The 16,809-nt window shown below is 38.0% G+C and overlaps 2 protein-coding genes across 3 annotated transcripts in view; one reads left to right on the top strand and one right to left on the bottom strand.

Annotated features, from left to right (window-relative positions):
- Positions 1-364: 364 nt before the first annotated feature.
- LOC120775100 lies at positions 365-6,906 on the bottom strand. Of its 2 annotated transcripts, XM_040105113.1 has the most exons (4): positions 6,876-6,906; positions 3,037-4,833; positions 2,206-2,960; positions 365-2,060 (listed from the first exon to the last, which is right to left on the bottom strand). In XM_040105113.1, exons 2-4 carry the CDS (start codon positions 4,782-4,784, stop codon positions 1,210-1,212), a joined length of 3,354 nt encoding a protein of 1,117 aa, XP_039961047.1. In that variant the 5' UTR covers positions 4,785-4,833; positions 6,876-6,906; the 3' UTR covers positions 365-1,209. The 2 variants fall into 2 exon arrangements, with proteins under 2 accessions (XP_039961047.1, XP_039961046.1); XM_040105112.1 differs by lacking the exon at positions 6,876-6,906 and having other exon boundaries at positions 3,037-5,600.
- Positions 6,907-7,809: 903 nt separating this feature from the next.
- The window catches only part of LOC120775607 (myb-like protein AA), a 138,180-nt gene continuing 129,180 nt past the window's right edge, over positions 7,810-16,809 (top strand). The window contains exons 1-2 of the mRNA XM_040105848.1: positions 7,810-8,472; positions 9,626-10,726. Coding sequence (XP_039961782.1) covers positions 9,725-10,726 — 1,002 coding nt within the window. The 5' untranslated portion in view covers positions 7,810-8,472; positions 9,626-9,724. The remainder of the gene's footprint in view (positions 8,473-9,625; positions 10,727-16,809) is intronic.

The raw sequence follows: 16,809 nt of genomic DNA, 5'->3' as shown, positions 1-16,809 counted from the left end.
TATGGAACTAAGTATTCAACGGTATGAGTTCGTGAGGTGACTCAGACATTTCGGCACCTAAATAACTCCCGTTAGTCATAATTACAGCTCACTAGTTGAAAAATACAATATTTCTTTGTTGATAAAAGTAAATGACTCATGATATTTTTTAAAACGCTTGCATTCATTAGGCAACAACGCAGTGACAAAACGAATGCTCGAAAACCACAATAGTAAAATAAAAATGTTTCAAAATGTTAGCATCTTTTTTTTGTTTTTAGTCACAATTTTATACTTTTACACTTTTTACGCACAACACACACAAATTCAAAAATCATAATCGATTCAACTTAAATCAAAATAAATTAGTAAAATATGCATAAAAGGTAAAAGAGTACTTTGCAATAATATTTACACACACATATAAATTACGTTAGAGAATCGTTAATTACTTATACACTTATGCGCTATATATTGTATGTATATAAATATGTTTTATATGTATGCTTGACGCTTTTAATTATTACTAAAACTAAAATCATTTGTGCTAGCCAAAAACAGTTTGAGATATATATATAGAGAGAGAGAGAGAGAGAGAGAGAGAGAGTTAGAGTGAGAGTTAGAGTTCGAAAGAGAGATAGTGTGTTTTTGAGATTGCGAAACGAGTGTCATGGAAGAAGCCACTTCCTGCAGCAGTTCCTTTCGGTCAGTCAAGTTCGCGCTGGTGAGCAATTACACACACGCACACACAACTACTCATACATATACATGTGTAAGTGTGTGTATATATGTACATATATATGTATGTAATATTATTTTATAACTACTGATTGCATTGCCTACATTGCGCGTATTCACTACTACGAATTTGTTTTGTTTTTGTTTTTGTTTGGTTTTTTTTCACGAATTTGACATCCAATTGGTTTAGTGTCGGTGGTTAACACTAAAATAACAATATTTTCCATTACATTGAGTGTTTTAGGGGTTTTTTAAGAATTTCTAGCTTAGTTTCGTTTAACAATACAGACAGAAAAAAATACTTGCTAATATTGGCATTTGTTGTACGCAAATTTATCATTGCTTCCTTCTGGTCGGCACTCATCGTATATCTATATAATATTCGATTTGCATACATCAATTATGTAGTACACGGCTTACGCACAACTACACTTTTCGATTCTTGATAAACAATCACACTGCTCAGCTGATCAAATGTGGCGCAGCGGCTGCTCAGTCGTAAATGAAATTCGCCGAGTCACACAGCGCATCGCTATCGTCACCGAATTTGCCGTTCATCGTGTAATTGGAACCTGTGCCGTAGACCCATTCTTTTTTGATGAAATCACCATCGGTGGTGGACGATGATGTCTGATGCAGCGGTCCCAATGAGCTGTGATCCAGACGAAAATCATCATCATCGTCCGGATACAATTGCACTGGAATGGTATCGGGTATGGAATGCGGGTCAAAGAGATTTCCATATGGCGGCAGCGAATGATTCAAATCGACATGATGATCCAAATCGCTATCGAAATTCGACATGCGAAATTTCGAACTTGGCGGCGAGTGTGGCGAATGATTGGCCGAATCCTCGAACATCACTTCTTCTTTAATGAGCATTTCATTGGAATTGTCGCCCGAACCCGATGAATACAGATTCGGTTCGACTTTGATAATGGCCGCTGTGGCCAAGGACGGGGAGGATTTCTCATCGTCGTCATCATCATCAAAATGCTGACCATTCACACGCAACGAACGATGATGCGCACGTGTCGAATCGACAAAATCATCCAAATCGTCATCATCATCATCGTCCAAATGTGTCGGATGTCGACGCCGGTGGTTGTTGCTGCTATTGTTGTTATGATTTCGGTGGTTATTATTGCGCTGTAACGCACGGTGGTGGCTGCTCGATGAGGTTATAGACGAACTGAATTGTGACAAGTGATTGCGTGTGCTGCGTATGGTGGAGGTGCCAATGGCGGTGGATGCGAGTGAGAGCGGAGCACCTGATTTCGACACAACCACTGACGAGGAACATGATGTCGACGAGGATGAAGGCGATGGCGAGGGTGAGGTGCCTATAATATTGAAATAAGAAGAAAAAATGTTTTAGTGGAAGGAAAAGCAACTAAATTGTTAAAATGGAGAAATATTGCGTAATCAATGCAAAAACAAAAATATTTGGAACACTAAAACAATTGAAAAAAATTCTCATCCGCTTACCGATTTGTTGCACCACGCTCGCCAAAGCGGAGGAGAGTGTACCAGCGCCACCTGTAGAATGTATTATGGGCGTCTTGCGCAACAATTGTTGTTGCAGCGTGCTACTGCCACTTTGGTTATTACTCTGTATGACGTTAGTCTGATGCTGCGTTTGTGGCTGTGCCAGTGCAACACCCTGTTCGTTCTGCATATAATTCTTGATGACAATGGTGCGTGTGGGTGTCACCAAGAGTGGTTGTTGGCGCAATTGTTGTTGCTTTAAATCATGTGATGCATTTGAAGACTCATTTGAGGAATCCTCAGCGGTTGTTGTTTGCATATTCTGGCGACCACCTGTGGTCAAAGAAGAAGTGGAGACAATGCGACTAACATTGTCACCTCCTTGAATACTATCACTCAGTCCTGAGTTGTCATCTTCCATATCCTCGAGTAATTGTTTTTGCAAATGACGTTGCATGCCACTGGTGCTGGGGCCATCATCTTTTGTCTGTGGCTCTAGCTTTACAATTGTGGCTGTCGTCGCTGCTGCTGACGTCGACGCTGTAGAGTTTGTCGCGCTTTTATCATTCTTGGCCGTGTTGGTGGCTTGTGAGTTCTGATCGCGCTGATGCACTTGCATATGGGTTTGTAAGGAAGATTGTGTATGCAATTTCTTCTTGCACACTTTGCACTCAAACGGAAAGTCGCCGGTGTGAGTGCGCGCATGTATCTTCAAATTATAGCGCTGACCGAAACCTTTGCCACACACATCACATCTGAAAACAAAATGTAAACAAAACAAAAAAAAAATGTAAATATAAATCACCTGTAAAAGGGCATGCATTTACTCACTTGTGCAATTTCACACCCGAATGCAATTTGGAGTGGCCACGCAGTGACGCCAACGCACTAAATACTTTGCCGCAAATCTCGCAAGTCAAATTCACATTTTCATTGTGAATCTTTTTGTGCACCTTGAAATATTCAAAACTCATGAATTCCTTGTGACATACGTCACATTTGTATTTATGCCGTTCGGATTGCTGACCCGTGTGCACACGCATGTGTTTGATGAAATTCGGTCGGAAACGTACAACACGTCCACATATTTGACACTCGTACGGCTTGCAGCGCAGACAATGTTTCTCATAGTTTTTAAGTGATTTCAGCACCATGTTACATATAGCGCATTTCATGTTGTTGGCATGGCCTGAGACATGGATGTCGTATAGTTCTTTCGATTCGAACTCTTCCACACATGAAAAACATTGATAATTGCCAGTAGTAGTGCCACTGGAAGCTGAGTTGGTATTACCGCTACTATTTGAGGTGGCGTGAGTTGTACTACTTTTGGACGCCGCCGTCGACGGAGTCGTCGTAGCAGCAGCAGTAGTAGCTACCACGGTGGAAGACGCAACATGACCAGAAGACGATAATGGCGAGGATGATGATGCTGTCGATGGGGATGTAGATTGTGCTGGAGTTGGTGTTGCAGCAGTTAATGCTGGCATTATTGTTGGTGGCGTGGCAGTGACTGCCACTTCTGTGACGCCAGTTGGTACTGGTGGTAATGTGGGTACGGTGGTTGCTGCAGTTGGACTAGAAGTAACCACTGTCATTTGTGTGCCTGTGTTTGATACAGGTGTTGCCTGTAGGATAAGTTGTGTTTGCCCACCACCGGGTACACCCTGTTGTACTACATTTAAAACAGTCATCGGACTGCGACTTATCACAGCTGGCATACGCACGAAAGTAGCACCAGTCATGCCACCCATTGCATTACTGATATATACCGGTCGACGTTGCAGTTGTGCCAACGCTTCGGATACGGGCACTGCCAAAGTGCGGCCTGTCGCTGTTGTGCCTACTATTGAACCGGCCGGCAAAACTATTTGTTGTGTTTGTGCGCCATGCAGTTGCGTATGATGTGCAGTTATCGTAGGCGTACTTATATAATTTATACCACTTCTAATAAAATCTTGTTCCACATTATCATCTTGTTCCATTTTTATATCTGCTGTATGCTGGAGCTGCAATTGATTCTCCTCAGCTTCAGCAGCTTGCTCCTCTTCTTCAATATCTTGTAGATTCTCATCATTTAATTCGGGATCGGCTTCTTCTTCTTTAATCATATTTGATGTTTGCGTTGTTTGTATAATGATCCGACGACCATTTAATAAATGATGTTGCGCCATTGCTTGTGTTGCTGCAATTGTCGCCGCAGCACCGTCACTGGTCACATGTGCTCTTGGGAATTCGGAAGCGCTTGTTACTATGATATTCGGTGGGTTTTGTAGTTTAATGGTAGGGTTTGAGTTAATGCTGCTGACTGTATTTATATTTGCAGTTCCGTCACTATTTAAATGATCGTTTATATCATTGTCATCATGCTCCATGGGAGCTTCTTGCAGAATAAATTCGATTTGTTGTGAAAGTGCGCTATCGTTCATAGCAATTAGACCATCTAAATCCTTGCTATTAACTAATGTGCTACCGCCATTATGATCACTGACAAAGAGAGATGGCAAAGTATTGCCCACGACACCACTGTGAGAAGTTGTGCTGCCAGACCCATTTGCGGCGCTGCTGGCCATTTCCATCCTTTGTTAAATTGAAATTTTTCGCTACAATGTAACTACTATTCAACTGCTATAATAAAATCAATTTTTTCTTTATTTGCCTTATAAATATTTATGCAAACTACTATTACAATAACTGGCAAGACAATCATATATTTCTCTAATTTGTCTGTCTCTTGATTTTCTTGTCAATCAGTCGAGAGTTTCTTGCAGTCTTCAGCCTCCACGCTGAAATTTTTTAATGTCCCGCATTTTCACATCATTTTATTACGATTCATTTTTTCTTTCCGACTTTCGCGCACTCAATTCACCTTCACCTTTTCCTTTGCTTCTTCTTAAATTCCACTTCCACTTGTGCTTCTACTACGGTCCGCTTCTTGCGTTTATTGATTTCCTTTTTGTTTGAGATTTTGTGCGGTATCCGCGTGTGTGTGCGTATGGTTGTGTGCGCGTGTGGGAAATTTTTTTTTAGCAAGTTAGTTTTTCATACAAAAATTACAAAAACCCTTTCATACTCCAGTAATTCACAACATAATTTTTATTTAGTTTGCACTTAGTACACTTTATCACTTGTATTGCCTTATTTTTAATGAGCAGTTTTTATATGAATTGAAAATTTTCCGTGCGCTTTACTTTTCATTGCGTTTTTTCGTCCTCCTTGCATTGTTCTGTCTAAATTTTCGCTGCGCCCCCTCAACGAGTTTGATTTTCTCTTTACGTTCGCTTATTCAATTTTGCCTGCTCCCTTCGTAGAGAACAGGTTTGCATTTTTAAGTACTTTTAACAGAAATTTTGAACAAACCATACAACCGATATATTGAGTGCTAGGCAATTGTATCTGAATAAAAAAACTGGTTCAAACATCATATGTAATGTAAGGTAGTTACAATTACGTAAAAATTAGAAAAAATATTTACAATTAAAAATTTAGAAGCAAATACTTTTTATTGTACAGAATGAAAAATTCGCAGTTGTCATACATACACCTACATAGGCTAAATAGCGGAATAAAATATTGTGACATATAAATCACCGTATTTAGGCTAATATTACGGGTAAAATTTAGAATAGCATCCCCGGATTTCGGGGATAAAATGGGTATCAGTGGAAAGGTCACGTTCTCCAGATCACGAAAATATATATACATATATAGTTGCCGCTGATTTATAGTTTTAAAGATATTTGCATTTAAAGTTGCGCTTCAAAAAAAATAACCATGGCAACCCTTTTCTTATTGTGCAAATGCAGAGAATTGTAACTAAAATAAAATAATTAAAGTAAAGCTTTATACAAATATTAAAAAAATTAATATGCAGAAACGTTAGAGTGAAGTGCTAGTACGTGAAAAGTGCATAATATAAGTGAAAAAGTTACTCACAATATACAAATTATCAATGTAAAAGCTGTCAATTTTTATGCAACTTTAACTGTCAACTTTAAATGCAAATATCTTTAAAACTATAAGTCAGCGGCAACTATATATATATATTTTCGTGATCTGGAAAACGTCACCTTTCCACTGATACCCATTTTATCGCCGAAATCCGGGGATGCTATTCTAAATCCCAGCCAATATTACCTATTACACATCGTTACAAAAACAAAAAACCCTATAAGTTTCTGTAAATTTGAAACTCTCTAAATAAAAAAGCATTCGAGCTACATATATTATTAAAACAACCTGCATTTGCAACCCGTTAAAATTTTTACATTTTTCCTTTCGCATTTCGCGTCTACGGTCTATTTTAGCTTTGTTCTTTCGTTTTGCACGGCGTTGCCTTTATTCCCATTCATTCTTGTTTCCTGCAACTCCACCTCATTCGCTTTATTAGCGCTTCTTTTCGGCTACTTTTTATTGACACATTCTTTCAACCCTTGCTTCCCTCGCTCCTCTTAAACAATCATTTAAAATTTCTTTTCTTCCACTTTACTATCCCTTTGGTCCTTTTGCGTTTTGCTCAATGACCAACTATTAATCACTTTTTCATTCCCAATTTTTAAGCGTGTAATTGGCTTTCTGCAGCTTTTTATCAATTCCGCACCTTAACGGTATTATATACTTTAAATTATATCGCAGTTTTTATACAAATTACCACTAGAAAATTTATTTACAATTATACTTTTTCACAGCGATCACTATTTTACCATTCACTACCGTTCCTTGTCCGACGTGCACACAGTGCTGCCACAGTCTTCTTAGTTGAATGCAGGCAAATTCATTGCAAGTTTGTTGAACGAGAGATGCATTGTAAATATCACTCTTTTTTTTGGGGAAAAAAATGAATATCATATGATTTTTGTAAAATATATATGTATGCGTTCCTTCTTATTTTGTGGAACAATCAAAATCAAATTTTATTAAATTTTGCAGTTTCAAAGGGCTATCGTTGCTAACTAGCTAGTAGTCAATAGATGGCGAGGTGAGCATTAGTTTATTAAGAACAAAAAACAAAAGTTTCTTAAAATTTGTTTCTTTTCAGAAAAATGCGTTTTTGTTAAGAAAAGTCTATAGAATAAATGTTATTATTACTTTATTGAGTCTTAAATCAGCAGACTCTAAAAGGTTCTCCGTAGAAATGGGCATTCAGCTTATACTAACTTAATATATATATAAATATCTATAATTTCATATAATAATAATTGATTGAATATTATATTTGTTGACCAATTTTTAATTATCTTCTTAATTGTATTATAATAATAAAATTTCTCACATGTTCTTAATTCACAAATAATCGATTATTTCTACTCCGATATATGAAAAATGTATTTAAATGCGTATTAACAGTTGCTAAACTCGTTTTAATTGTTGTATTCGATCTATTAATGCTTAATTCTTACTGACAATAAATCACAATAAAAATAACAAATCAATTATAATCATTTACGGTTTATCCGATTAATAGTCCGATAAACATTCACAACCGACACCCAGCTGAGTAATCGATAAATTATTTGGTACTTTTCTTGCAACCTGCCAATTTGATATTGAGCTCTGCTGGTTACATTGGTCGCCTGCAAATTGCCCAGCACACATTGTTTTGTTGTTGTGGTGAGCGGTTGGTTAACTTGTACGCAAGTTCGCAAGTTCGTTTTTGTAACGTTGATGACGGCGGTGAAAAGCAACGTTTGGCTTAAACTTTTTCGCATTAAAGTTTTGTAACGTGTTTGAGCGGAAAGTCGCGCTTGAAAGCAAAGAAAGAGTCCCAAAAAATAATTGCAATTCGCATAATTAAGAAAAAAATCAACCATTTAATTCAAAACTGTGTTTTGTGCGTGTGTGTGCTCAACGTAAAAAGAACAACATTTTGTTGTTGTGTGCTGCACAAAGCTGCAGTGTTTATTGGTCGAGTGTGCGATTTTTATTGCGAGAGCTCGGGAAATTTGTGTAAATCGATTCATATAGGAGAAAATTGTAGAGAAAGGATTTTAAGTAAAAAAATATACAAATCGTGAAATTCTTTCTCTGAAAAAGAAGCAAGTGAAAAATATATAAGTACAACTATATTTTGTGCAAATTGGAAAAAATATAAACCAAAAAGTTATGGTTCAAGTGATATAGTGGAGTAAAGGAAACACAAATTGCTCATTGTGTGTTGCTTATGTTGTTGCTACAATTGCGACGCATCGTGTTGTTTTCGCTGCCAACAACTTTTAATTCTCTACACTAAATGAAAAATCGCCTTTTGGCTGGTAAATATCTGAAGAGGTGAGATAAGCAAGAAAACATAAAAAAGTAACAAAATATCATGAAAAATTAAGCTAATGGGTAGATGAAAAACGTTGGTGTACAACTGTGTGGGCATGAAAAGATAGAAATATTTGTATATGCCACAAGAAAATTGATTGCCAATTTCTAAAGCAAAACAAAGACCACTATAATATTTGTATGATTTTATGTATATTTTTTGAAGTGTATGTGAAAACTTATCAAAATAAAGTAATTAATAAACTAGTGTTGCTAAATGTTGTTCCTGTGGGAAAAATCAAATAATAACAAATCGTGCAGTGAATTTGTTTAGAGAGAAATAAGTACGGGAAAAATAATCAAGCGTAGAGCAAAAGCAGTGAGAGCGCGCAAAAGCAGCTGAGAGCGTATTTCCACTGCTGTTGCTGCATGTACGAATGTGTGTTTATTGTGGCCAGTATTGGAAAACAGACGAAGAAGTCCAAATAATAATAATAATAATAATGTGTACAACCAAAATATATTAGAATTTTCACAATATTATTGAGGGTGTTGTTTATTATTTTATAATTCTAAAGAGTTTTGCTTTTTCTTGTTGATTTATATGTGCAAAATATATATTTCTTCCAATGTTTAAAATACACTGGTCAGCACAGCCGCCCACACCCAATATGCATTATCTTTCATATGGATACATACAAACATAATGTATGTTTACATATCCATATCTTTTGCTTAAAGCATTCTGAATTCTTTTATTTATTTACTACGGAGGCTAAGGTCTACCACAACGGCGGCGAGGACGCAAACGTCATTGGAGCGTTGCTGCGGCTCAATGCCATATTACAAAGGCACCTACTTGTGTACACATACATATTACACAATATGTAGCTAAAAATAATTTGTTTTGGTTAATTTATTTTTTGTTGAGAAGTGTTGGTTAAATATATTTTCCAATTGGCCAAATTTATTTCAACGAATTTGTGGTAGCGGCTTTGCTGACAGGTCTAATAAAATATCAATAAACAAAACTTCTATTAGCGCTTTAATTTTATGAACGTTTTAAATTTGTGCGCTTGATTAAAAAAAATTTTTTTGTGCGTCTAATTTTTTTTATCTGATTTTTTCATAATACTTTTTGTATATAAGCACTAAATTTGAGTTTTCGCTCAAGGTTAATAACAGCGCGATAAAAATACGAAAATAGAAGAAACGAAAATTGAAAAACGCACATTTGCTGAAATTTTCCTTTGGCGGTACAGTAGCAGCGATAATGTCGACAACTTCGTCTATTGATACACCCACATCTCCGAGTGCGCCATTGCCATCCCATCAATCACATCATAACCACCACCACCACCGCCATCAACATCAACCTCAACAACATCAATACCAACAACATCAACATCAGCATCAGCACCATCCGCATCAGCATCAGCATACGACCACAGCAATTGTTGTCAGCGCTGGCGCTGGCTCCGGCCATCATCACACCAATTCGGTCAATAATTTCACTCACTTCAGCCGTCATCGCACCCACTCGTCCTCATCTTCATCGAATAATTCTTTTAGCGGCGTCACTGGCGGTGTTACCTCCATGAAGTCTGGCACAGCAGTAGGTAACACCAATAATGGCAACGGTAACGGCAATGGCAACGGCAACGGCAACTCTAATGGCAATGGCAACGGCAACGGTAATAACTATAAACCAAATAACAGCAATGACGGCAGTAGCTCCAGTGGTAACGGCTGTGGTGGTGGCAATGCGGGCAATATGCACAATCAGTCGACACACTCACTACTGACCCCGTCATCGTCGACATCTTCGTCACCTTCAGTATCGGCCTCGGCCTCCACTTCGGCTGCTGTGCATCACTCACATCCGTACCAACAACAACAACAACAACAGCATCCCCCGTTGCAGCAGCAGCAACAACAGCAACAACAACAATACACTTCGTATTCACAACGCGGCGTTGCAAGGCCATCAACGTCATTCTCGACCCCTGACGGCGCCGTAACCGCTGTGGCCGTCACGACCATCTCCACGAACACACCGGGCAGCATGAAGCGCCATCACACCGACGTATCGGTGTGCTCGTCCGGTTCATCGTCGTCTTGCTGCTCTAGCACCGGTTCGGTTTCGGCAGTCGGCGTTATGGGCGCCGCTGGCTCTACAGTGAATGCTGCCATCGTAACTACACCATCTGTGGTAAGCAGCAATGGCGGTGCGGTGATTACGCAGAAATTGAGCAGGACAATTCCATCAGATAAGGTGAGTGTGTGTGTGTGTGTGAATTGAGGAGTGACTGATGAATTTGACCAACTAATCGATAAATACCTATGTAAATTTATAAAGAGAGTAAATGAAGTGTATGAGCCTTTTGCTATACAAGCACCTATACTTGTATACATGTTTATATTATAAGTGTGTATGTGTGAGTGTGGTTTGTAGGCCGAAAGCCAATTAATTTCCAGCTCAGCTGGATTTCTAAATTCTATCAAAATAATGCGCAACAATAATCTGCTTTTAGGCGCACAGCTGTGTCTCTTGCTTATGTACATATGTTTGCTGCTTTTTGCATTAAGATTCTCTTGTTTTTGTTTTCTACTTGTAATACTTATTTCCACATTTACCTTGTCCCGTTTGTCGCTCAGTGCTCGTATTGATTTTTATTTCTCCTTGCAATGAGAGCATGTTTCAATGTTAACGCTGTGCGAGATTTTAGGCGCATGAAGAAATAAATTCAGGGCCAACAGCGCAGCGCAGCGCGTATTGGCCTTCGAAAATTTGTTGGTAACAAGCTCAGGGCGCTCATATGACTGTGGGTGCAATACGGTCAGAGTTGCCCATGTGACATATACTCATTTGTGTGTGTAAATGTGTGCGTGTGTAATTTTATTGAGTGACACCAGCCAATCTTTTTGACAGATACTGTTATAGTTAGGTTAGTACGAAAAATGTATTGCGGGATAGGGATTATTAGGAATCAATTATCATTTTTGCGTCCGTACATAATTAAAAAAAATGATTTCTCTTTGGTCTTGAAATTTTTGCACTTTCTTTGTCGCAATAGTCAGCAATAAAAACGAAGAAGAAGAACCTTGCTATGGTGCCAAAACTTGGTCGGTCATAAATTTGCGTTTTGAATCCCTATGCTCTCAAAATACCTTAGCTTGCCTCTATTAAGAAGCTTTAAACTTTCCATCAACGCGCTATTCTTCTTTGTAAGCTTTTCAGTATCAGAAATATGGCATTAGCCGATAAGTCCTGAACGTAATTGGAAAAAATCTTAATTTGAGGTTATGTATCTGTTAGAATATGTCTGCTGAATCTATCGAACGATAGTTACTAGGTGAAGAAGTTTGGAAAGTAAGATTTTTCTTTTTTCTCTTGAACCGAACCCGACGCCCAATACTAATTAGATTTGATAGGGTCTAAGCCATTACGAATTATAAAAAAACTCCCACAGTTTCCCACGACAGTCGGGTTTTCGGCGATTAAAAAAAAAAAAAAAAAGTCGGGTCTAAACAAAACTGTCCAAATTAAACGGGGTTACATCACCGAAATAACGGTCCTTGGTCGGATAAAATTCCGGCCAATTCTTTTAACTTAGAACCGGTTGTTGTTGGAACTCTATATCTCAAAACTCCCGCAACTACAAGAGGGAATTTCCATCACCTGGTACGCTGGTGTTTGCACGATAATGACGTCGGGCAATGGAAGCGATGTCATATCCTCAAACGGAAACGGCTATCTCTCCGGCCTTTCTCGCTTCCTCGCTGCATGGAACCTAACACTCTCCTCCTAACCCACCTAAATCCACAGCGACCGTATTCACAAACTGGACGAAAGATGGCGTTAAGATTCCGACTGGCAATTGTCTTAAAATTTTATGTGTGACTTTTGACAGTCTTTGCTCCTTCACTCCTCATGTGTCGGCGATTATCGCCGGAGTACAGAGCCACAACAAAATACTCAAGTCGCTAACCGGCAGCACATAGGGAAAGAACAAAGAAACGTCGTTGGCAACTTACAAGGCAACTAGCCGACCGGTCCTTAACTACGTCGCACCAATAAAGTCGCCTCGATGCAGTGAAACGCAGACGAGGAAGCTCCAGACTTGTCAGAATACTGCAATCCGAACTACGACAGGATGCCTCTTGATGTCTCCGAACGAACACCTGCATAGTGCGGACCGTATGCTCACAGTTAAGGAACATAATGATGCTTTCGCAGAAATTATCCCTGCAGTCACCAGCTTAGAGCGTAACCGCCTCCTAGGAGCATCAAGAGATCATTCCTCTACTACGTCGAGACATCAAACAATACGCCGACCAGACTTCGTCCGCAACTAATTTCCTACAAGCACTGACTGCCATTCACAGTGGACCCATCAACACCTTAACCGACCAACTCTTACTGAATGGCGTACTTGGAGTCAAACCACCATCCATTGCAGACGAAGAGCTCGAATTACGGCGAGAAACGAGAGTGATCCTTGCGCAGCTCCGTGCTAGATACTGTAGCAGATAAAACTCCTACTTATCCAAAATAGACCCAGACATATCCAATATATAGTATGTGCTGCATGCAATGAGTCTCCGCATGACACTGGTCCCCACGTAGCATGCCCCACTAACGCAACTCATCTGACAATCCTCTCTCTTTGGTCCGACTCCGTCGAAACAGCACCTTTCTTGGGCCTACCGTTGGATAACGTTGACGACAACTTATCCAATCCTTGCTATCTTAATGGGGATTAGGTACCCATTACAACAACAACAACAGTAACTATCGCAAACGGTGACTCATTATCATTTGTAGCCCAATTAGAACTCGAGTTGTGATGCATAAAATATTTTCTATAATTTTTTTTCTCATTATTATACGTGTTTTAAGTCGCTTTCAGATCGTTTGCCAATCGCGTAGCTAAACAAGCCCTAATCTCAATTACCGCTGTCAAAGAAGCTTTGAGTTTTGAATTGCAGCCGACCTTTGTGCGCTATCCGCCGTCGTCATGCTTCACACAACACATTGGAGACAAGCCTGCAGACTCACCTTCTTTCATTTGTGCCGCTTTGCCGTGCAAGTTGAGACCTGCAAAGTGGAGCCATAAAGCACAAACAATTCCACAGCCAACTTACAAGTTCTATCACCACAATTAACAACAACAACAAGCAGTGGAAGCTGTACACTAAAGAACTTGTAAAAGGTGGAAAAATGTTCAAAAAGCAAAACAACGACAAAAACCAAATGAGAATACCATAAGCATGTATGTATGTATGCGCGTTTGTATAAAAATATGTTGCTCCACTTAACTCAATACCTGCGGCTGCCACAGCTGTGCTCTAGCCGCGCTGCTACGCAACCCTCAAGGAACTCGCTGCCGCCGCCACTGCCCAGCAATGAGTGGTAGAGTCAGCAAATTAGTGCACAGCTGGTGCGGCAGCGACCGAGGACTTACGCGATGCACTCATTTCGTGGCAGCGACGGCAAAGTACAAGCATTGCGAAGGATCAGCAAGGATAAGCCTGCTTTGCTGCTCCGCGCTTCGGTGCGGCGAAATGCGAAGCAATTTCTCATTGTTCACATTACCAGCGCTGCACTATTGTTGTTGTTGTTGCTGCTGCTTGTGCTTGTTTTCGCTTTTGTCATTGTTGTTATTGCATTTAAGATGCTCCGCTGGCAGCGCACAGAAGGGAAGATGCCAAGGAATGTCGCTGGTACAGAAACAAAAAACGCGCACAGACGTGAAGAAGACCTGAAAGGGCCACAAACGGCGCATCAAAAATCCAGTTTATATATAGATTGAAGTGCAAAGGAGTTAAGGAGCGTGTGCAGTGGAGTGGCGGCGAGTGCTCCGTATGTTGGTGGGAAAAAGCGCGACGTTGGTTGCTTGCAATGTGCTGTTCCGCAGACGCTGAATCCATTAAGCGCGCTTCCGCGACTAAAAATTCTCCTGAAAATATGTGTAAATGTGTGTATGTTTGTATGTGCGCGCAAAGAAAAATAAATTGAAAGGCTGCAAGTAAGAAAAAAGAAATATTAATAATAATGTGTGTTCTTCCACATCCACTTACTTTGGCTCGTCGTGGCACAGGCGCACATCTCTACGAAGCATAAGACGAAATTCCTTTTATTTATGTTTTTTCGCGTTGTCGGCATTGAAACAAAAGCGCCGCGTTCAACTTTGTGCCTTTGTTCTGGCAGTTCTGCTATCTAAAAGGCAATTTTCGCTGCTCTAAAATGCAGGTAGAATTCTTTTTTCGCTTTGCAAACAAAGCGGCGGCAATATTTTGATTGATTATTATCAAAATTAGCCATTTGGAATATCTTATCTTTTGACTTTATGATGTTGAGGAATTCGCGATTTGATGCACATATGTACATATGTATGTTCATGCATACAATTGTATTTGTACAGAAGTCTAGAGTATATTTTTGCTTTATTTGAACGTATCTTTATTGCCATTTTGTTGACTAAATTAGAAAATTATACTCAATTTAAATTTTCTTAGACATAAAAGAAAAATTAGATCGCGTCTCTAAAAAGAGCTTTCTATATTATATAAGTGAATATGAAAATTAATTTAGAATGCGATACTTAGCACCTAATAAGTCTTTTTTGAATTTTCAACCTTAAGAAAGTCTTTTATTAATTTTTAAAAATATAAAATATTACGTCAAGAACTATAATTCTATGTTACTCCGTTTCTTCTTCTTCTTTACTGGTGTAGAAATCGCTTACGCGGTTATACCCGAGTTAACAACAGCGCGCCAGTTGTTTCTTATTTTCACAATGTGGCGCCAATTGGAGATTCCAAGCGAAGCCAGGTCCTTCTCCACCTGGTCTTTCCAACGGAGTGGAGGCCTTTCTCTTCCTCTGCTTCCACCGGCCGACAAACTACATAAAACCGTTTTTTATTGATGAAATGCCGTCCCTAATGCTGCAATTTTGCTTGTTTTTATACCAATTGAGCTTGAAATCGGTCTCATCGCTGAACAAAATTTGACTAGAAAACGTCCGATCTTCTTGGAAGTTTTCAAGACTCACAAGTGATCTGTCAAAAAAGGGCTATTGAAAAAAGTTTGTCTCCTTTGATCACCCGTTAGCTTTGGTAACACCGACTGATAAATAAACGAAGCTATTTTTGGAGTTATTGAAGGTTCTCTGGTTCTGATGACGTCTGAAAAGCTTTGGAAGCTTTCATTTTCAAATATTTCCGTGTTTGGCTCATAAATATACATATGTACATACATATGTATATGTATGTCTATGGATTATATTGAATATTAAAAATTGTTTTCATCATTTTTCGTGGCCTTGGTAATCCCGACTCAGAAATGTACGAAGATATTTCGTTTTATAAAAACAAAAACACAATTTTTATTAAACTTAATTTTTTTAAAATTACGGTAACATTTTTTTTTATTAATTTCGTTCTATAAAAGAAAAAAAAACAATTTTAAAAATTAAAAAAAAAAAAAAAGATTTATAAATTTAAAAAAATAAATATTTTATAAATTAAAAAAAAAACAATTTTATAAATTAAAAATATATATGTATACATATATATATATATATTTATCTATTATTTTTTATATTATATTTTTTGATAAAATATTTTTTTTTCTTTAATCCCTAAATGTTCTTTTATTTCATTTAAAAGAAAAAAATATATTTTTTTTCTACGACTATGTTTTGTATTTTTTAACCTTCCAAAATATATTTAATCTACTAAAAATTACGGTAATTTTTTTTTAATTTCGTTTTATTAAACAATTTTTTTTTTTAATTTTTTCTAGTAATTATTTTTTATGTTCTATTTTTAAATAAAATATTTTTTAATTTTTTTATTTTTTTAAATCCATTTTTTTTATATACATAACTGAAATACTTTTTAATGCCAAAAGGTTTTTTTTATATAAGTGAAATAAAATAAAGCGGTCATTGTCATTTTTTGCAATATCCGCATCCAAATGTATTAAAAGCAAAATAAATTAAAAAAAAAATTATAAATAAAAAAAGCGAATCTCAACTGCCGCACAGGTCAACGTTTGCTGCTGTTTCCTGTGGCTGTACAGCATCCGACTTTAAAGTTTCTGAACCTCCACACATGCGACACACATACACACACGGCTGTGCATATTTGGTTATGCTTACCTGCCGAAGCTTAAAATGTTTTAAGTATACTTAAAATAAAAATGTATATTTGTGCTTTTACTTGTTTATTTACAATCACGAAATTCCTAAAGCGCCTTGCATTTTTCGTTCTTTTCTTTATTTATTTTGCCGCGCTTCCTCTTCTTCCTCCATGTTTTTTTTTTAATTTTTTTTTGGTTTTGAGTGTGTT

The sequence above is a fragment of the Bactrocera tryoni genome, chromosome 4, assembly GCF_016617805.1.
Source record: "Bactrocera tryoni isolate S06 chromosome 4, CSIRO_BtryS06_freeze2, whole genome shotgun sequence".
NCBI lineage: Eukaryota > Metazoa > Arthropoda > Insecta > Diptera > Tephritidae > Bactrocera > Bactrocera tryoni.
Note: the sequence above shows the minus strand (reverse complement) of the source record. Positions and strands in the feature narration are given on the sequence as shown.